The 20,898-nt window shown below is 43.5% G+C and overlaps 2 protein-coding genes across 2 annotated transcripts in view; one reads left to right on the top strand and one right to left on the bottom strand.

The window, feature by feature from the left end:
* Positions 1-1,324: 1,324 nt before the first annotated feature.
* PCARE (photoreceptor cilium actin regulator) lies at positions 1,325-9,652 on the bottom strand. Its single transcript, XM_056487741.1, has 2 exons — positions 5,964-9,652; positions 1,325-1,720 (listed from the first exon to the last, which is right to left on the bottom strand). Exons 1-2 carry the CDS (start codon positions 9,650-9,652, stop codon positions 1,600-1,602), a joined length of 3,810 nt encoding a protein of 1,269 aa, XP_056343716.1. The 3' UTR covers positions 1,325-1,599.
* A 6,644-nt stretch (positions 9,653-16,296) lies between these two features.
* The window catches only part of CLIP4 (CAP-Gly domain containing linker protein family member 4), a 31,107-nt gene continuing 26,505 nt past the window's right edge, over positions 16,297-20,898 (top strand). Inside the window, exons 1-4 of the mRNA XM_056487742.1 lie at positions 16,297-16,375; positions 17,677-17,713; positions 19,857-19,918; positions 20,495-20,641. Coding sequence (XP_056343717.1) covers positions 20,509-20,641 — 133 coding nt within the window. The 5' untranslated portion in view covers positions 16,297-16,375; positions 17,677-17,713; positions 19,857-19,918; positions 20,495-20,508. The remainder of the gene's footprint in view (positions 16,376-17,676; positions 17,714-19,856; positions 19,919-20,494; positions 20,642-20,898) is intronic.

The following is a 20,898-nucleotide window of genomic DNA, read 5'->3' as shown; positions in this document are numbered from 1 at the left end:
AAATGCATACAAAAACACATTTGTATTCTTACCCAGGAGGGAGAGAACTGCAGTTCTGATGAGCTGACACTGCTGGTGAGCTTTGCAGTATCTCCCTGGTGATTTTCCAGCTTGACAGGGGATGGTGCATCTGCCATAGGATTGCACAGGGCATTGGTTGATGTCTGTATGGCTGTGGCTGCTTGGCCTCTTTAAGCGCACAAACCCCTGAGCATCCAAAGTATCTATTCACTGCCAATATTCACTTCTTCTCCATACTCAAACCCCCACTTTAAACATAATAATTAAGGTTTCCTTGTGTCTGTGGTGCAAAATGGCACTGTACTTGGTGAAAGATGCTTGTGGTTAAGGCACAGGACTAAAGCTCAGGAGTTCAGTATCCAGAGAGTAGCCCTTGTACTGGAGAAGGTGAAGCTCCATTGTGAAGGTGGGCAGGAAGGGAAAAAATGCTGTGTGAAGGTGGAGCTCTTAGACACCACCTTGATGAAAACTGTAGGAAAAAAATTTAAACTATTCCTAACAAAGTATGATACAATTTTTTTTTTTTTTTTTTTTGGTAAATCTTATTCTGTACTGAAATTGTAGATGAAAACATGTCAAATGAAACTAAAACTTCATTAATTAAAAATTGCATCTTAACTATGATAATACATTAGTTAGGTGAGGAAGATCCAGTAATTTTTGAGACTGTATTCCAGTGAATGCTGTAGAAGCTTAGGATTAATTGACTGTAAATAACTTGTGTTTTTATTAACAAGAATCTGTCTAGGCTATCCAGGGAAATTACAATAAATACCCTCAAACTGCATAAATCAGAAAAAAAATATGAAAGTTTTTCAGGGACAACAGGATTTTCCATGATGGCATTTTTTTTCTTTTACAAAAAGCCAAAAACAAACACAAACGAAACCTCCAAATGTGTCCTTAGATGCCTTGTGATTTATAATGTTGTTTGATTGGGCTATTGCAAAACTAATCAGGATTAAGCCTGGAAACTAGAGGTGATAAGATTATCTGGTAATCAAAGGTGATTTAGAAGATCAAAGGCTTTTTTGAGGGAGTTACATCCCTAATTTTTTTCCTTCAAAAGGGGTTGCTTTTTTTAAACTTGTATATGACATTATTCTCTCTCTGCATATTGATAAACACCTAGGGTAAAAATGTGGCTTTGTTGAAACCATGGATGTTTAATTGCAGTAACATTCAATTGGTTCAGGGTTTTACCTCCCTCCTGGAAAAGTCACAACAGCACTTTTTTACACAGACTGTGATGCCTATTGAATAAATAACACGCTGAATAATGATAATTTGTATTAATTTTTTAACTGGGAAAAAAGGAATTGCCTTCATCAACCGAATTTGCCTTAGACTCACCCAGCTACATTTTGCTCCATGTAGACCTCTGAGCTAAACCATGGAATGAAAGGAGAAGCAGCCAGTTGGTGTTTCATGAGATTGCTGAGCCCAGTTTGGGTTTCTGGTGCAATGCCATCAGACAGTTTCTTTGCAGAAGATGGAGCTGTGTTTTGGAGGCTTTGGTAAGGCTGTTTCCTCCCTCTGGGGCCTCTGTCCTTGCTTGTGCCTCTGCCTCTGGGGGCATCAGTCTCTCTGCAGCCCCTGGCCCACGACGTAGAGCTCGGGGTGGGAAGCGGATCTGTTGGACTCTCTGGTTTCCAAGCTGCTCCAAGAGTCACCTGCTTTTCTAGGGCTCTTCTCCAAGCTGCAGAAGGAAAGATGCTTAAGAGGCTAATGATTCATGGCTTTTTAAAACAGCACTGATTAGACAGTGTTAACCCACAAAGCACAAACCCTGCACCATGCCCGGTCATTCTCCATCTCCTCCTGAACACGCTCCATGTGAGCACCACCCAGACTTCATCTTATGCCAAATCACTGTACTCTCCCTCCCAGACCTCCCATGGGAAGAAAACATTTTGTGTGTTTTACAGGGCATCAGTGTGAGACTGGGTTTCCCTGCAGATAGGGGCAGATTTGAGTGAAAAGCCTTGTTTCAGACTGGGAAAGGAAAGGAAAGGAAAGGAAAGGAAAGGAAAGGAAAGGAAAGGAAAGGAAAGGAAAGGAAAGGAAAGGAAAGGAAAGGAAAGGAAAGGAAAGGAAAGGAAAGGAAAGGAAAGGAAAGGAAAGGAAAGGAAAGGAAAGGAAAGGAAAGGAAAGGAAAGGAAAGGAAAGGAAAGGAAAGGAAAGGAAAGGAAAGGAAAGGAAAGGAAAGGTCTTACCTCTGGTGTGCATCTGTTTAGCCTGGTTACAGTAGTTTCTGAGCATGCCAGCATGACTGTGGGAGGGGACTTTGGTATTGCACATCTGCTCCTCTCACTCTGGTGACAGGAGCACTGAGACATAGCAGGTGTAAATGATGTTCTTGAGGTTGCTCTGGCACTCCCTGGGGGTACAGGGACTTTATGGATCAAACTGATCATAGCAGTGGATCTACTGGATCTCACACCCCGTGCCTTCCTGATCAAGTGTGTGAAGTGTGCCCTGTGTTGCTGCAGCTAATTCATGGTTTAAGCTCAACATGGGGAAGTATTTCAGAGCTATCTGGGAATCATTACTGTATTTTAAGTATATGAACTACTTAACTGAATGAGCTTTCAACTACAGACAAGCTGTTATGTTCCTACTCTTAACTGCTGGGACTTGAACTGCTAAATGAAGAGATTTGTGATACATGTCCAGTCATGAAACAAATCCAGATTCAAATATCCCCCAGTTGCAGAAGGGCTCATTTGGGCTACTTGCTTTGAGCCTGATTCAGTCAACCCCATCCATTCTCAAGCCCTCACTGAATAGAATGTTAAAGACAATAGCATTTTATCTTCTCTCTCTGCTCTACCACTTGGGAGAGGAGCAGTCTCAATGAAATACTATTCTGTTAAGGTGCATACACAGCAACTGTGTTACAGACTAACAGAATTTCTATGAACAGAGCAATTGTACATGTTGTGCCTTACTGAGATGCCAATAATTGCTGATTGCTGTCAAATGACCAAGCTTAGAAACCAGCCAAGTTATCTCAGTCTATCCAGCCACAGGTTGTTCAAATAGGAACCAGTTGAACTGACTTGAAAACTGAAGCTCTTGTCAGGTACCCTAAGACTAAATGCAAAAGCTCCAGCTCCAGCCCTAGTTGGGGTTACTAATGTTTTAAGTCCTTACAAAGTGGGATGGGCAGAAGACATGCTTGGAAAAAGAATGGGTTTTGCCTTCTAGGAAGGCAATGAGTGTGCAGGAGACACATGAATCTCTGAACAATGCTGACATTTAATGCCCATCAATGCCAGCTTGCAAAATAAGATGGAAGTTGTCTCTTTTTTTTGTGTGTGTGCTTCTGCTAAAAGGGTGTGTGTGGGAGAGGCAACACAGTTGCCTTTTTTTGCTTGTACAAGCTCTGCCAGATTGGCAACCTACTTCTCAGCAAATGGATATTTTAATTTGGTTTGGGAAAAGTGGGGGGATATATCTCTTATGTCCCTGAGTTTGTGAGCATGGGAGAAACTGGATAACTTGCTGCTCTTCATAATGTTTTACCTATAAAAGATTGATAGTATCTCAGGTTTGACTCTGTCCTCTCTAATGAAGCTGCTAATAACACAGAAAAATAACATAGGAAAACACCACACAGACAAAAAAAAGGCATGTTTGGAAAGAAGAGGTAAAGCAAGGGAAGGAATGAAGGAAAAGAGACTGACAGCTGTGTGGTAATGGTTTGTGAGTTTGAGACCTGATTCAAACATTGCTAGAAGGAGGAAATATAGGTTTAGGTTTAGGCTTAGGTTTAGGTTTAGGTTTAGGCTTAGGTTTAGGCTTAGGCATAGGTTTAGTTTTAGACATTTTGAGATTTTCTTCAGTCAGCTGGGTGAATTACCAAGCTAAGAAAGTCCTGGCTGTTTAATGAACGTGGAGGAGAAGGATGGATCAGAGTGTGGTGCTTTGTCTATTAAGGCACCTGCTACAAGAGCAGGGCTCAGCATCTGCACAGGGTGATGTGGTGCTCACAGCTGTGGCAACCACCCCAGTCCTGAGCAGGAGGAGAGGACCTACAGTGATGTGAGGAGCTCTCAGAGCTTTTACCCCATGTTCATTCCTAAAATGGTCCTTCTCTGCCCATGGGCACATTGCCTATGATAGTTCATTTTTGACCATTCAATGCAAGGTCATAAAACTTACTCCAGGCAGCTTATTTTGGGTGTAAGAAAACACACAGTTATGTATTGAATCCTAAATCAGTGTGTGTGGTAATTAATGACCTAAATTTCCCTTTTGCTTATGTTAATATAAATTTGGCATAACTGACTAGCACTACTGTTGATGTTCATTGGGATGAATAATAAGCTGAATTTGACCCATGATATATATTTTGTCCTTCCAAAATACTTGTAGATCATAACACTAGGATATATGACTTTTTTCACAAAGGGATGATTTTATTTACAGTGAGGTTTTTTTTTATATTACTCACCATACTCTGACAGACTGTGATAGAAAGATAATATACCCCAATTTATAATAGACTGGTTTTAAAATCCATCCATAAAACTGCAGGGGCTTTTGTCATGCAAGGTTTTACATAAAACCTCTTTTAAAAACATTTATTTCTGCTGCCAGGCACTGGAGTAGACAAAGCTGACTTCACACAGTATATAAAAACAACAAAAAGCCTAGCAACACTGTACAGGAATTTTAGGAAATATTCAAATGTCAGGCTACAATGCAATATTAGAACTGGGAATGCAAAATGATTTCCATTTCCCAGTGTTTTTTACATGTTTTGTTCAGAATGGGATACTCAGTCCTTATTCTGTGTTTGGAGTGGGAATAACCTGGACATCTGTCTGCAGTGCCCATGACTGTCCCTGTGCTCACAGTGCTTGTGCACCTACAAGTGCAGTTTCATCCTGTTGGGGTTGATCTTTCAATCCCTATCCCTCTTCAAGGGAATGAGCCATGTGACTGCAGCTCTTCTGGGGCAAGAGCAAAAATACTGCTCATGTGTGGAAAGGTTACCAGAGAAGCTTAAAGCTTAATTGACTTACACATCCTAAGATGTTAAGAAACCAGAATAACAACATTGTACTTCTAGGCTGTTACACATCTTTGAGTATTCCCAAATACCCACTTCTATTTCCTGGCTGGTTTTATGATTTTTTTTTCTTAGGTGTTAGACAAAATTTAAAGCTAAGCCAATTTTTTTAATAAGAGGCCACCACTTTTAGCAAACATGGAACTGACATGTGTTGGTGTTTTGATTTCTTTTTCAGAGCAATGAATCTCCAGTAGCTATGGGATGCTTTTCCACTTGGAAAACTGGGCTGGGGCTGTGGACCCAGCAGACTTGACATCAGCACTTAGGTCTGAAACGGTGCACAAGAAGCTCAAAATGCCAGGCTACAATTATGTCCACACAGATCCTTGCCTATATATTATCTGTCTCTCATTCTTGCCAGCTGAATTGAAACACTCCTGCACAGCTTTCAGATGAACAGTTTATATTGGATTAGAAACTGATGATAGAACAACACCCTTCCTCTTGGCTCAAGACTATCTTCTCATAAATATTTATGTTTATAACCTGAGGGCTGCTTCAGAGCTTTTAAGAATTGAATGTGGATGCCCTTAGCCCCCCTACACAGATAAGGGAAGTTCTGTGCCATGGAGCCAACACTGAATTTTCCCCAGGGTGCCTGTCACAGCTTATGTAAGGGTAAGGCTTGAGCAAGGGAAGTTAACTCTTCATTCAGACTGGTAGTCTACTGAAATCTGAGGCAAGAAAATAGATTATTTCAGTTGGAAGGGACTGACAATGATCAAACAGTGCTATCTTTGCCCAGCCATCTCTCCTGCACATGAACCTTTCTGGGAAGCCTCTTAACCACATTAAATTCCCATCAGAAGTTTAGAAAGCCAGCACGGTGCCATAGGTCTGCTTTCATCAAGTTCCTTACCTTGCTTGGTTAAGTGCAGGGTCGCTGGCAGCTGTGAGAGGAGCCGGAGGATGAGGCTGGGCCCCTGGCCGGCGGTCGGAGGAACTTCTCCTCACGAACGGCCGAGGGCTGCTGGCGCTCAGGGACAGCCTCCTGGTCCGGTCTGCGGGCTGCCGGAACAGCAGGCTGCCCTTCGGGGAGTGTGCTGCGGCTTCCAGCTGGCTGGGCACCCCGGCTGAGCCTCTGCTGGGTGCCGCTGGAGCTCTGGCTTCGAATAAGGAAGAGGTGGCCGGGCAGAATATGGAACGGACATTGCTGCTCCTCTTGGAGGGGGAGAGCAGGTGCTCATCCCCAGCATCCAGCCCGGCCCTTGGGCCCCTGTAGGAGCGAGATGGGGAGGCTGGAGGGGAGGGGGTGCTGGGGGATGGAGCTGGGGAGCCTGCCAGCCGCTGTGCTGCCGGTGAGCTTTGCTTCTGCCCCACAGGAGGGCTCAGCGCTTTTCGCTGTGATGGTGGAGAGGGCAGTTTCTTCTGCAAAGGTGGGCTGGGCATCCTGGGGCTAGAAGGGGGGCTGGGTTTCCTCTGCACGGTGGGAGAGCTCGGTTGCGTGCTGCTAAAGGCCTGCAGAGAGTGCCTGTGGTGCGCTGGGGGGCTGAAAAGCAGTTTCTCGGTGGGTGAAGAAGGAGCAGTTCTCGATGGGGAGACCCTCCTGGTGAACAGGGAGCCTTTCTCGCTGCTCCGGAGCAGGTCGGGGGACCTGGGGCTCTTGCTGTCTGAGCTGCTGCTCTCGGGGTTTGAAGCCTCACTGGGATTTCGAAGAGGAATAATTTTATGGGTTTGCTTGTATAAATCCGCAGCCTCTTTCCTCTGGGTTGCTAGTATCTCCTCCTGGCTAGGGATGTGCACGTTGGTAGGGTTCAGCTCCAGAGAGTACCTGTGCTGTTTCTCATCCCCTGGCCTGCTGCTCCTTAGACCTTTATTAGTCACCCCACTGGGGCCACTGATATTTTTACTTGGCAACAAGTCGATGGACTGGAGGGAGGCTTTCATTTTTGGGGAAACTTGTGATCTCTTAGCAGCATGCAGTTCTGGTTTGGTGATCTTCTTGGCATCTTCTGAAGAGTTTCCTTCTCTACTTGCAGTTTCTTCAGGCTCAGATAAATTTTCAGAAGAAGTGTCCATTAACATTTCAGGCGGTGGTGGTGGCAGGTTCTCAATGTCTTCACTGGTCTCTTCTTTTGTGTCCTTCTTGCTTAATTCTGCAGGTGGTGCAGGAAGAAAGGCATTTGGAAAGCTAGAAGAAACATTGTTGGTGTTTGTGTCTTCTACTGGTGAAATACGATTTAAAGGTGCCAGGCCTCTCTGAAAGGGAGTGGTGGGTGGGATGACTGGAAGTCCAAATTTTCTGATGCACTTTATTGGTCCTAAGGATCTTAGAGGTGTGGTTTTTGCAAGATCACCACTAGGACTGAAGGTTTCAATCAGTTTTTTGACAGACTGCCGGGAGGTACAGCTGCTGCCACTCAACATTTGTGCTCCAGCAGGCCCATTTTCTTTGCCTCCTGGTGTCTCCTGGGTAGGCACAGTAGCTGTCACAGGCTCCCTGACTCTCTTTTCATTCACTGGAAGGACAGGATTTTGATCAGATGTGAGCAAAGGGACTTTATCCTGGTTAGGCAGGATGCTGAAATTTTTTGAGAGGCCTGCCTTCAGCTTGCGGGAGGACCTAGATGTAATTTGTTCGTTCTGCAAATAAGGTGCAGTTCTTGATTTCCAAAGCTCCAGGTTGTTAGCTAGATCCTTTCCACATAACATTTCCAGCCTTTTGCTGAGCTCCTTTTGAGTCCTCTGAAGCTCTAGGAGTGTTGGGTCCTCTGCCTGGCTCCTGAGGGACTCCTCTGACCTGGACCGCCGTTGTTTCCCAAACTTTCTCTGTCTGCCTATTGCTGTACTGGGCCTTTTTGCTAGGACTGCTCTTCCACTCTCATCCTCTATCCATTCTTTACGCCTGGATTTAGCTGGGACGAACTTGATTTTTTCACTGATGGCATCTTTCATCTTCAAAATTATTTCTTCTGTGTCTACGTTCTCTGTCCTTTTGATGGACTGCCTTGGAATGTTATCAGTGAGTGCAGGTGAAGACAGGGACCTTGGCAGAGCATCCTTCCCCATTTCTGATAAACTTGTGCTGTCATCATCCTCCCCCAGTGTGCTCTCTTCTTCATCATCATCATCATCCTCATCCTCATCAGAAAGAAAATCTGTTGATTCACAGATTTTGAAACGTTCCCCTTCCTGAGCAGAACCAGACTGCAAGGCGTTGTAGGAACTTTTGCTCAAGTTTGCATATTGGGGCATGGTAGAAGTGCCTTCTGCTACTCCACCCTGACAAGAAGCTGCTTCCCTGCTTTGCACAGATGAATGAAACACGCCTTTAAAATGCCTTCCAAGAGCAGAGCCATGGGATGCAGCTGTGCCCCCTGACGCTGTGCCCCCATTCCCACGCTCCGCTGTTCCAGCATGCTTTCGGGATGGATGTCCCTGTGTGCAGGAGTCACTTGGCTGTCCTCCATGCTGGCTGAGAGCACTGAACTCTTTGAGGGACTCATTGTCCACACCAATGCCACTGTCCTCAGAACAGAGAGTCCTGTCATCCCCGTGGGACTGAGAGGGCCCCACGGTCGAGGCTTCGAGCAGCTTTACTGTCCGCAGCAGGTGCTCATCAAAGCTTTGCTTTGCTTTCAGCTTGCCTTCCAGGTTGCTTGCAGCAGACTGCAGGTAGCTGCACGTCTCCTGCAGGGCATTGGACGTGAGGGAGGCCAGCATCCCACTCACCAACTGCATTTTGTTGACCGTGTACTGCAGTAGCTGTTGCAGAAGATCTGGATGCTCCTTCAAATCGTCCTTTTCTGCTGGCCATGCCAGACTCCCACCTACATCTTTGAGAAGACTTTCCCCATCGTTGGCAATTTCTTCCAAGAGCTGGTTGATTTCATCAAAGCGAAGCACAAGGAAGCTGATCATCTGCTGTAGGAAAAGCTGAGTTTGGGTGGCCTGGTTGGCCATGTGCAGAATAGCTTCATACTTGGAGAGGTTGGGGTGTAAGTAGGCATATGCACTCTGGTGAGCCTTGACGAGCACTTCTGGGAAGTCTACCTTCTTCTCTGTCTCACACGGGGCCTGCATGGACTTCTCTTTGCTTTTGTTGGGTTGGCCTTGCTTTGCCAGCTTATGGGTTTTTTTCTTCTTCCCTTTCTTTGGGACTTGCTTTGAGCTGCTTTCATTCTTGTCATCCCAGATGAAAGCTGATGCTTCTGATTCGCAGGAGGTTTGCTTTCTGATCTCTATGGACTCAGTGATGTGTTTTTGAGACTCAATCAGTTCAGACATAATGACTTCAGCATCTGTGGCCATCCTCTCAATTTTCTTGTCTTCCCTGCTAATCTGGGAATCTGAATGAGACTTGGAAGATAACTTTGAGTTATCATTTTTATCCGGCCCTGACAGTTCATCCTCCTCCTCTTCTTCCACATAGTCCTTCCTCTGAATCCCATATTCATCAATATTGTAGCAAGATGAACCTTTAACCAGCAGAGGGATTCCTTTATCTCTTGAATCAATTGGCAGAACAGTTTTGGGTTTATTCAAAGCTTTAACACCACTTCTTTCAGCAGTACCAGCAATCTCACTGCGAGAAGGTGTGCAGCCCATCTCTTCTTCTTCTTTATTTTTGGTCAAAAATCCAGAAGAACTAGGGAAAACACAAGTAAAAATAAAACTCACTGTGTCATCCTGAGCTGCAGACTGGCCTGTTTCTCAGGAGTCTTCCATCATGATCCCAGTTTTGTTGCCAGTTTCCTTTGTTGTTCATCTTAAAATCCCATGTGCTTATTGCACAGGATCTGCTCTTGAAGCTGTGCCCTGTTCCATTGTATGTTCCCGCCTGGGTTTTCTTCTTTGATTCAAAAAAAGGTGTGTGAGAGCTTGGCTGGATTTAGAGCTAATGGATTAAGAGCACTTGTGTACCTCACTTCTGCCTTGACAGATGTCCTCTGCAAATAAGATTTTAAGCTCATTAGGGTAAGCAGACTTCAGCCAGTCAGCACCAGTGTTGTATTTATAAAGGCAGATATTTTTTTCCTGCGTATAGGGGGGCAGAAGAACTTGGTACCTGTTCTGCTTTTTTCCCTTGTTACAAAATCATAACATACAATTGAATGCAGAGATCCAAAGGAAGAGGCTGGATTTTGAAGCCTTTTTGAAGGGAAACTATTTGAACATGGCATGTAAGCATCATTAGATTCTCCTTAACCAAGAGAAAGGTGACCTTGACCACGGATGTACCTGTTGGAGAGTAAAAGACAGGAAATCAAATGGGTCAGAAATGCCTGTTAAGACTTCTGCCTTGAGATTCTTCAAAATTTTCCCCTGCTTGCAAGTGACAAGCTGTTTATTTTTTCCTTCTGTGACTTCTAAACAAGATTTTGGATTTTTTTCCTTCCTCTCACATGATCATTCTTGAAAATTATTTTTTTCTTTCTAGATAGTTTCCCAACCTGAAAATGCTTGTTAAGACAGCATCTGAATCTAGTGGATCCAAAATGTTTATTTTCAAATTAAAATTAAAAATTAAATGAAAATTCATTTTTCCCATTGTCTGAGTGTCTTGGGATAAAATTGGAACTTACAAAAGTCACCTGCTTACCTTGATTTCTTTTCCATTTGCCAGGGCTTAGTTCTCTTAAATTCAATGCTTCATGGGCTAAAACTCTAAGAAAGAAAAAAAATTAATAAATTAAAAAATATAGATCCATATCTGAAAAAGGGAAGGGAAGGGAAGGGAAGGGAAGGGAAGGGAAGGGAAGGGAAGGGAAGGGAAGGGAAGGGAAGGGAAGGGAAGGGAAGGGAAGGGAAGGGAAGGGAAGGGAAGGGAAGGGAAGGGAAGGGAAGGGAAGGGAAGGGAAGGGAAGGGAAGGGAAACCTGTTTGAATCACTTCAAACAGGAAGGAAACTAGGGAAGGCAAGGAACTGGATGAGGCAGAAGATACTTGTCTTTTCCAGGTACTTACTTGCGAAGGGTGGCATGTGGATGAAGGTCATAACAGCAACCACCCCCAACTTCCCTCTTCACTACTCAGAGTGGCCTAAATGGATTTGTTTTTTCATTTCCAGGTACAGCTTTTATACTGAAGGTGGCCCTTCCTCCGTGCTGCAGGAGTTGCAGACAACACTGGCCAACTCAAACGCTGACAAGTCTACAGCTTCTCTCTAGCAACTTCCACCTGTGTGGCCATGTGTATCTTCCCCAGTTCCCAAAAATCTTTACATACTGCCAAGCCTATGAAACATTCTCAGACTTTAAGTAACTGCTTACATGATTGATTCCTCAGGGCTGGACTGCAATCTGTGTGTGAAGTTGTTATTCTCTGTAGCCCTGTTGTTCAAATCCTTTTATCTTTTCAGCAGAGGCAGCAAAATTACCTGGTTTTACAGGGAAGAAGGCACTATAGTGATTCCCAGGAAGATTTTAAAAACTCTATGTTCTTTCTCCAAAGTAATTTTCCAGGAACACATACATTGCACTTAATATACATGATGACACAGTCATTTCCCACAAGGGTTTTCTGGGAAGCATCAGCTTCCCTCCCAACTCTGCTTCTGGTCAGTCATTTAGCTCAGGCTCTGTCTGCTGCTGTGTCTCACCACAATGTGTTTTTTACAGAAACACCCTAACACTTTCTGTATTCCCTGTTGGGCATGTATCTAATGTGCTCAAAGGGGAGAGGTGGAGCAGACTTATGCAGCTGCTTCATCCTGGTGATGCTAATGGTCAGGATGCTGTAGCCCTCCACAGTTAGTTTAGGAAAATGCAGGAGAACAAGTAAGTAGCCTTGATGTCCCTCTTCTGCTTACAGTGTGAGTTGAGAGACATCTCTGTGTAGCTGCTTAATATTTGTGCTATGGAATCTCTGGCGTCTTTTTTTTTTTTCAAAAAGCAGCTACAACAGCTCCATTGTTCACACTGGGAATTTTGACAATTAACCCTTTGTCACTTGGTGGTCGTATTTAGGAAGCTCTTTCTCTTCCCTTTGCCTTTGATCAGCCATTCAAATTTTTGTCCTACTTATTTTCACACCATGCATTAATACGTTACAAGAAATAAATAAATGGTTAAAAATGCAAAATCCTGGTTTATAATTATGAATTATGCAGTCATTTTTTATTTTAAATATTAATAGTAAACCAATATACATTTTATTATTTATTACTAAATCAAGATCCAGGCTCATAGAAAATGTGTTTTAACTAGGAATCTGTTTTATACTAGCTTTAATTGCTGTCTGCATGTGTATGCAATATGACTATTTAATGTTACCCCAGATATATTTGCTTCTGTGAGATCTTTGATGTGCCTGTTTCCAAACACTTAAGTAGCTGCATTTTTCTTAACAATACTTTTATATACCAGTAGGTATACATTCCTTTGTACTTCTGAGGCACTTCAGCAAAAATCCCAATGCTTTTCTTCATGAAAAATTATAAGGAAAGTAGTTTATCTCATGATCATACAACAAAAGAGAGGATAAAATAGGTAATGCACATAAATGATTATGCCAAGTCTTAAAAATCTAAGGTTTGTATTTGTGGAAAAGAGCTCACTGAGGAATTATGGAGAACTTGAGTGATAACAACAATTTTAAAGAGCTATTTTACTCTCAAAGAAATTCACTTTTTCTTTCTTCATGTGAGCAAATTGAATATAACCAGGGAGCTGTTCATATTGTTGGCCTAGATAGCACTAAGTAAATAAGAAATAGTCTCTTTTTACTTCAGCTTCTCCTACAGTTTGGGATATAGAGTAGGTTCTCTCCTTTCTGTAATCACTAGCAGAGACACATATGAAGCTTCATTTTGTTTCCCCTGTGGAAACCTGTTGACAATGGTAAAGAATAAGAGCATCATGATTTGAAGGAAATGTAGTTGCAAAGAATTGAATAGAACCAGAGAGTCTATACAGAGCCTTTACTAGTGATGGTGATGCAAGAGAAAAACAAAATTCTCAGAATTGGCTGTCTTTTTTTAATTTTTTTTATTTTATTCTAACTTCTAAGTAAAGTGGTTCAGTCTGATTGCACGAGGCAATAAATATGACCCCAATGCTTTCAAAAACCTGTTTTGCAAAAACATCTGTACTTTTTAGACAGCAGAATGACAAGTTAAAAAAAAAAGTTGTTGAAAAAAGCTAGAAAACTGGTTTTCCTCTCCAGTAAAAAAACTTTATTTAAGGAATTAATGAAGGAAGAAAACTAAAGACAGTAATTTTGGAGGGTTTGCCTACACCCAAAGAGGTCAAGAAAAATTGACTAGTGTCAGCAGTAGTTTTGTGAGATATATTTACATTTGTCTGTTATTTTTGGAAGGTGTGTTCTGGTCAGTTAGTGACAGTTTCTTTCTGCAAGGCATTCCATTGGTATTTTAGGTGCTTGCTGTCTGCCCCAACCAACACATTCACTGCTGGTTTCAGTGGGTAAGACAGTGACTGTCAAAACACAAGAGTCAGGATAAAGAACCATGTGAAACAGCATGAAGTCTTAAGCATAGATTTCCAGAGTTCTGCAAATCTATAAAATTAAAAGGAGAGGGTTCCACTGGCCTTGGCAGCAGTTCCCATGAGTGAAAGCAGACTTGTGGTTGCAGAGCCATTTCAGGGCAAGGGAGTTCTTTTCAGGTGAGGGACTGGCAATTTAACTGGCCAGCAAGGGCTTCAGCACTTTCTAATGGAAGGTGGTAGCATTAATTTTGGATCTAGAAGTGAGGTCCAGGAACTTGTACTCCTGAAAATTATCCTAGAAAAGCGTGCAGCTAATTAGCCTTATGCCTTTTCCAGTTCCCAGTTCCCTTACCTAAAACTTCTCAGGCTTTCCCTGAAAACTGAGGATTCCTCCTGGCTTTCCCTCAGAGAGTGTCTCTAACCACAGTGTGTGTGCACACTCACTCTAAGAACCTCCCTGCTGCCCCAAGCCTTGCTCCAGAGTGGCTCCACATGAAGCTGCAATGCCTTCCTAAGCCATTTAAATGATTGCTTTCCTCTGGGACATGAATCTGGGGAGATGAAGGGGTGAGTAATGCTCTATTTCTGCCCAAAGAAGAAACAAGAAATGAAATAATATTTCAGTTGAAACAGGCTTGTTGCTCACAAGCATTGTTTCCCTGTCTTCCTCCCAAGCTGGTCAGAGCTGGTGCAGCCCATTGTTTTGAGTTCTCCAGGTGTTCAGCAGCCTTGCTGCCCATGGCAGCACCAAATGAGTCAGACAGGATAGGCTGAGCAGGTTTTTATTTTCACTCACATCCTGGCTTATAGGAGTGGCTGAAAAGGATAATGTGCTAAGGTACAGCAAATGGTTTAAATATATATTCTTATAAACTTTCCATTGCAGGGCCCAGAGGTGGAAGTCCAGACAGGAAGGGGTTTTGTTAGGCAATGACATCCAGTCTCCTCTGCAGCTGCAGCACTGAGGACTCTGAGCTAAGATGTTTGGGGTTCTGCCATTGCTGGCCTGATCAGAAGGATGTTCTAGAACCTGAGATGCTTTGTTAGGTCCTTGCTTTCATTTTCTAGCATAAAAAAACAATCACACACAGTTTTGTCCTCATATTCAACACCATCTTTGAATTCACACCCCATTTTCTGTGGTTTATGGCAACTATATCCTCTGTCTCAGCTTTCACTCTGCTGCATTAAACAAGCTGTGCTCTGGTAACCTCCTAAAATAGACTGTTCTTTTCCTTGGCTGTGCTGACAAGCCCTCTCAAGACACACTGGATTAGCTGCTGCTTGCTGAAGAAGAGTACTCACACTGATATGTGATTCCTCAGGGAGATGGCCAGACCTGCTGGCACAAACACCTCCCTTCCCTGCCACAACTCTCTGGTTACACATCCTAAGATAAATGTTTTTGTGCCACTGCTTCATACTCGTAGTGATGCTCCTTGTGCAGCATCATTCCTCAGTCACTTCCATGCAGTGATCCCATACCTCACTCTTATATCAGTTCATTCCTTTCTAACAGCAATTCTTTCCTTTTTGCTTTTGTTTTTTATCTCATCAGTTTGCTAGTTCTTTTTTTTTTTCACCTAAAAAACATTAAAGGAAAATGTGAAAGATTAGTTCCAAGGAGAATATCCCAGAATGTCATCAGTAACCTCCCTAAGTTCAGAACTTTGCATTCAACTCAACACTGTTTCCCTCTGTGCTTGTGCTTTATCTTTGTTGAAGTTCTCCTAAATTCTAGTCTTCTCCAGAACTGCTAATAATTACCATTCCAGGCTTTTCACTAAAGTCTGTTATTCAGTATCAGCAATAAAACATTTCCTTTGCCCAGAGCACCAAGCATCTCAAAAAAGGCAAACACTGACTGCCAGTACAAAGCTCACGTTTGGTCTTGCTTACATGCTTGTCTTTATAAAAGGAGTTTGAACCTAAGTAGCCTTGAGGCTAAAGTAGCAGGCCTGCATTTTCCTGGAACATTTTTTCTTTGCCTTTTCCAAGGTATGGAACACTCTAAGAAGTGGAAAAATTTCCTAGCTCTTTTTGTAGCCATCTGGTATCACACTTACTTTCACAACTGCAATTCAATTCTCTCCTTTCAGTTTTAGAGTCTCTGGGAGCTGAGAGAATTTGCAACTCTTGACCTTTGCAGCACTTAATTTGAGGAATTTTCCACTTGTCATTCCTATTTTTCCTCCTGTCCCCACTCCTTTTAATATCATCACTACAAAAACAATACCAAAACCCTGAATGTAAACATCAGTTGTGTTTATTTAATAGTGATCCACGTAGAGCATAAAAATATAGCAGGACTTGGCTGAGGTCTTATCCAGGTCAAATTCCCTTCATGCAGGCTGGGATCAAGCACGAAGCTGGGATTACCAACGTAGGCGTTTCCCAAGAGTGCCAATCTTTGCATTTAGATCCTCATTAGATTTTACAGCATGGGACGAGCATGCTTTGAAAACCCTTCTCGGGAGCTGCTCCTTTTGTTCCTACTGAGACAACTGGGGAGTCCCGAGTGCTGAACCAGTGGTGCCAGCGGGGCCGCGAGCCCTCCGGCCTGTGTCACCTGCTGCCGGTGCCACCTCCCGCCGGTGCCACCTTCTGCCGGTGCCACCTCCTGCCGGTGCCACCTCCTGCCTGTCCCCGCTCCATCCCGTGTCCCCTCCCGCTCTCCCCGCCGGCCCCGCCCCTTCACCCCTCAGGTGCTCCGCCGGGGGGCGTGGCCGGCGGGGCGGGGCGGGGCGCGCTGGCCGCCCATTGGCCGGAGGGCGGAAAGGGGCGTGGTTTGCCAGCGGTGGGCGGGGCCCGGGCCTCGCGCGGCTCCCTGGGCTGCGGGCGGGCGGGCGCGGGCGGCCCGGGCTGCGCTCGGCCGAGAGCAGGTAGGGCTGGAGCGGGGCTGCCGCTTCCCAGAGCGCTTTCCCGGCGCTCCCCATCGCTCCCCATCGCTCCCCATCCTCCCTCGGCGCGTAGCGGGGGCCGGGGTGGCGGTGCAGGGTTCGCCGCAGCGGGCGGGCCGCGGCCGGCCCGGTCCCCCCCCACCCCGGGCTGCGGCACCCGGGCCGGGCAGTGTCACCGTGAGTCCCCCTGCTCCGGGCCCGCCCTGTGTGAGAGCGGGGCTCCCCCGTGTGCTGGGAGGTGACCAGGGGACCAGGGAGAATGCAGGGCCTGAGCTCCCGGGAATTTGCAGCTTGTCAAAGCGGGGGTCGCAAAGGTGCGGGTGTGGAGCGTCTTTCCTATGGCAGAGACTGCGGGAGCTGGGCCTGTGTATTCCGGAGAAGAGAAGACAGACGGGATCCCATTAATGCGTGTAAATAGGCGAATCTCGAAGGCAGGTGCCAAGGGGACGGTGCCAGGCTCTTCAGTGGTGCCCAGTGACAGGACAATGAGCACTGGCCATAAACTAAAACAGGAGAAGTTCCACCTCAGCAGAGGAAGAATTTTACCCTGAGGGTGGCAGAGCACTGGCACAGCTGCCCAGGGAGGTTAAGGACTCTCCCTCCCTGGAGACATTCAGACCCACCTGGACACGCTCCTGTGTCACCTGCTCCAGGTGACTGTCCCTTGTCAGGGGGTTGGAATGGATGATTTCCAGAGGTCCCTTCCAACCCCGACATTTCAGTCAATCTGTGAAAACACTGCCATGTTGCACGTCACCCAAAATATTTGGTTTAGTACATGTATATAGCATGTCTGCCACTCGTGCTGTGAATGTTCTGGAGTGGGCAGGTGGTGTATGTGTAAGAAACTTGTTCTTTGAACTTAATTTTTCTTGAGCACATCTAAGCACATGATAAGGAGTGCCTTATACATAGTTGTCAAAAATAGCATCACATTTGTGACAGGTTCAGCTATCAAAGTGCAGAACAACTGTATGTTGTAGCTTGAAGTGCTTTAGCGTTTGCTATTTCTTATATGCTTATATTTCTTAAATGCTTATATGTCTTAAAGCAGGAAAGCTTTGTGCTTTATCATAAATTACAAACTAGAGTACATGAAAAAGTTGGATCCTCCATTATGGAACTTTTTTTACATGTGTATGCCGAGCTACCATGCATTCCTGTGTAATGTGTGGATGTCAAGAAACCTGTAGTTGCTGTTCAGTTTTGTCAGCAAAAGGGTGTATGCATCTGATAACTCTTTGAAGTTTCTTTTCCTGATATTTCTGTTTTTTCATTTTCAGATATAATTCAGTTGGAAGAACTTATGGCTGGCAAATAGTAAGTATGATACTCTTTGCTGTATCATAACTGTGCTCAGTGGCAGTTTGACAATGCTGTGAACAGAAAAATTCTGTCTTTTCTTTCATGTAATTTCTCTAATAGTTTCTGCTCTAAACTCTTTTACCAGTACAGGAAAGTCACTGCTCTTTTGGAAGGCCTCCCATTCCATTGCACCAGGATTTTCCAGCTGAATCTTGGTGGAAAGTGTGTCTTGGGTGTTGCTAATACCTCAGGCAGTTTTGGTTTTCCTTACAGCAGAAGTCACTATGAGGATGGCGTGGGGATGCTTTTTCACTTCTTTTGTAGTAGTTTTCAGCCTTTTCCTTTCCCTTTGCCTTTCCAGCTGTGTGTGTGCTGGCTGGGAAGCTCTTACACCTGAGCTGGCAGCCTCTGGAGGTGGTTGTGGGTGCAGAATGTGTTGACATTTCATAGTTCAGTGCTGTGTCGTGACATGTGCTACATTTCTAGATGTAGACCCCGTGGTGTGAGGGTGTGCACACTTCCATTGGAGGTGTTGGCACTCCTGTGGACATGTAAATTCATTCTTTATGGAGTTGGGTCTGCATTGTAGCCCTTGGGTCTTCATGCCACCTACCTGACAGCATGACTTGTTTCCCTGGCTGCTTTGCTTTGGCAGAGTATAGATGGTGTTCTTGTCTCTGGCCCTGCAGAATAACAGATGCCCTGGCTACTTGCACAGGTTGTATTCTGTTTGGTCTGCTTTCCTGTGTGCCATAAACACTCTTTTTGTATTAATTTTGAAATAGCTCTGTTGATTTCAAGTTAAAACAACTTAACGTTGTCCTACTTCACAAAATTTCACCTTTTCCTGTTACCATCTGTTCAATCAGGTCTGGCTTCTTTTCACTGTGTTTCTTTTGTTCCCTCAGTGTAGGGCTGTGCAAAAAGCTTTTAATTTCTTTTGTGTGTGTCTTTTTCCAGCTTAAGAGGCTCAGCTAATACACCTTTTGTATTCATGCATATTACTTGTTCCTTTGTGCATTTTGTGAGAGCTCTGTGGTGCTGCCTGTGAGAAACTTGTGGATTTATGTGTCTTACAAAGCTTTGTTTTGTTTTGCCAAGCCTCTGAAGGAATATCAGATTGAAGCAGATTGATTTCACTGTTGCCCTTCAAAAGGAATTTAATTAGGTATTTGCAACTTAAGGGACTTTCTAGTCCCTCACACAAGAAAGCTGTTGCTGTCATCTTTATGACAGCTATTAAGTCACTGAAATGTAAACTCTTAACTTTTCCTGACTGTAATGAAATATTAACTGAAATAATTAGAGATATTTTTGGCCTCGTTGAATAAAAGAACACATAAGCCAATGCAATATGATAATGCTGTTGGAAAAAATAGTCCTGTCCTTCCAGTGGCCTCCTGCTTGATCTTCATGCCAGAACATGTACAGCTGTATAAGACTAAGGAAATAAATTAGTTGGGAGAAAAAGGAACATTTTTCACGTGGACCTTTATTTCCAACTTGAGCACATGGAGAACTGTGTATGATGGGCAAGAAAAGGAGGCTTTAATTTATGTACTTCAAGATTAGCATCTGTAATCCACTGCTAAAATGCCTGTTATATTAGCACATAGATTGAGAAGTCCCAAATAGTGTGACAGATTTCTTTTGACTAAATCTACTCATAGCTTGTTGTGCATTAGGTACAAAAATCAAAATAAGTCTTCTTTTAGTTTTTCATAGTTACTTGGGTATAAATTAAATGTGCAAAAAAAAAAACATTCCTTGAAGCTCCACGGCTTCTTTCTGTCAAGCAGGCTGGCTAAGCAAATTCCTGAGAAAAAAGCACTGTATAGCAATATCCAGAATAAAAGTGTAGGTTGTTTAGTAGAAATGTTGCTTTTGTCCCAAGTGTTTAATGATCATTCAAGATGCAAAATTTCAATTTTTCAACTGTGAGATGCAGCCTCTGATGGTGCAATCATGTCTGTTTCTATTAAGAATAATGTTTTTTTTGTTATTTGTTAATGGATTTGCCTGATAAAATATCTTACAAGTGGTAGCCAGCTTTCCTCTGATCTTAACCTGTGTACCATAGCTAGGATGTAACTTGGGCTGATTATTAGATTTTGTCACTATAACTCTACAACCATTTAGTCTTGATTCTCTTTCCTAGATTGCTGTAAGGCCTGGGAAGTTGACTGGAAACAGCACAAGGGTGAAGGTTACAGCACTGTGGTAAGTGTGCTATTTTAAAACATCCAGGAGAGGAGCTGGGAAAGGAGCTGATATGGAATCGTGAGTCCAGGAGTGAATCACTCGGTGATGAATTGTCTGCAGCTGTGTGTGGGAAGATGAAAGCTGAGAATTTAAAAAGAGGAGGCAGCAGTAGCTGGCAGCATGTTCTTGCTCATGGTGAAGGGTGGGAATGTGCATGCAGAGTATGAGGGCAGGTACTTGATGCCTCACATTTTCATAAAGCTATGAAACACATTAATCCATTTATCCTCAGTGTGTGTTTGCTAATTAGAGTATTAATATTTTCTTTACTGCTCAAGTGGGAAATTGGGGAAAAATATTAAGTTTTCCATTACTTACATGGAAGTTTAGTGGTGGAAGTCAAAACTAGAAGTTGGCTAACCTTGACACTATACTGTACGAGCTTTGTTAGTTTATTAGTGTGTAACAGTGCAATGGCAGTAATAATTTGTTTGCAACATCTTAGTCTCATTACATGTTATATCTTACTATGATAGAACCAAACCAAACTATTTCCAATGAGGTTGTTTACTGATTTTATTTTTCCTTCTAAAGTGGCTTTATAGAAGATGACCATAGAGGATCTCCCAGAACCTTCCTTCGAAGGAGATTCCCTCATTGAAAGAGAACGATTCTTATTCCCAAACTCTGAAACATCTGTTACTTTTTCTGTTGCTGCAGCACCAATGCCTTCAGACTGTGGTATGTACTTCAAACAGAAAATGAATTTTTAATTAGCACAGAATAAATTTGAATTACAAATTTTAAAAAAGCTATAAACTCTTAATTATTTCTTTCCAGAAAAAGTTTTCTTCTTATTAAATAGATTCTCTGTTAAATGAAATGAAGGATGACCCATACCTTTCCCATTTTTCTTATTGCTTGCACTACAAATTATATAATTTCCTTTGTACACTTCTGTGCATGTGGTCACATTTGTAGTTCTTTCACATCTCAGT

The sequence above is a fragment of the Oenanthe melanoleuca genome, chromosome 3 (assembly GCF_029582105.1).
Source record: "Oenanthe melanoleuca isolate GR-GAL-2019-014 chromosome 3, OMel1.0, whole genome shotgun sequence".
Classification (NCBI taxonomy): domain Eukaryota; kingdom Metazoa; phylum Chordata; class Aves; order Passeriformes; family Muscicapidae; genus Oenanthe; species Oenanthe melanoleuca.
Note: the sequence above shows the minus strand (reverse complement) of the source record. Positions and strands in the feature narration are given on the sequence as shown.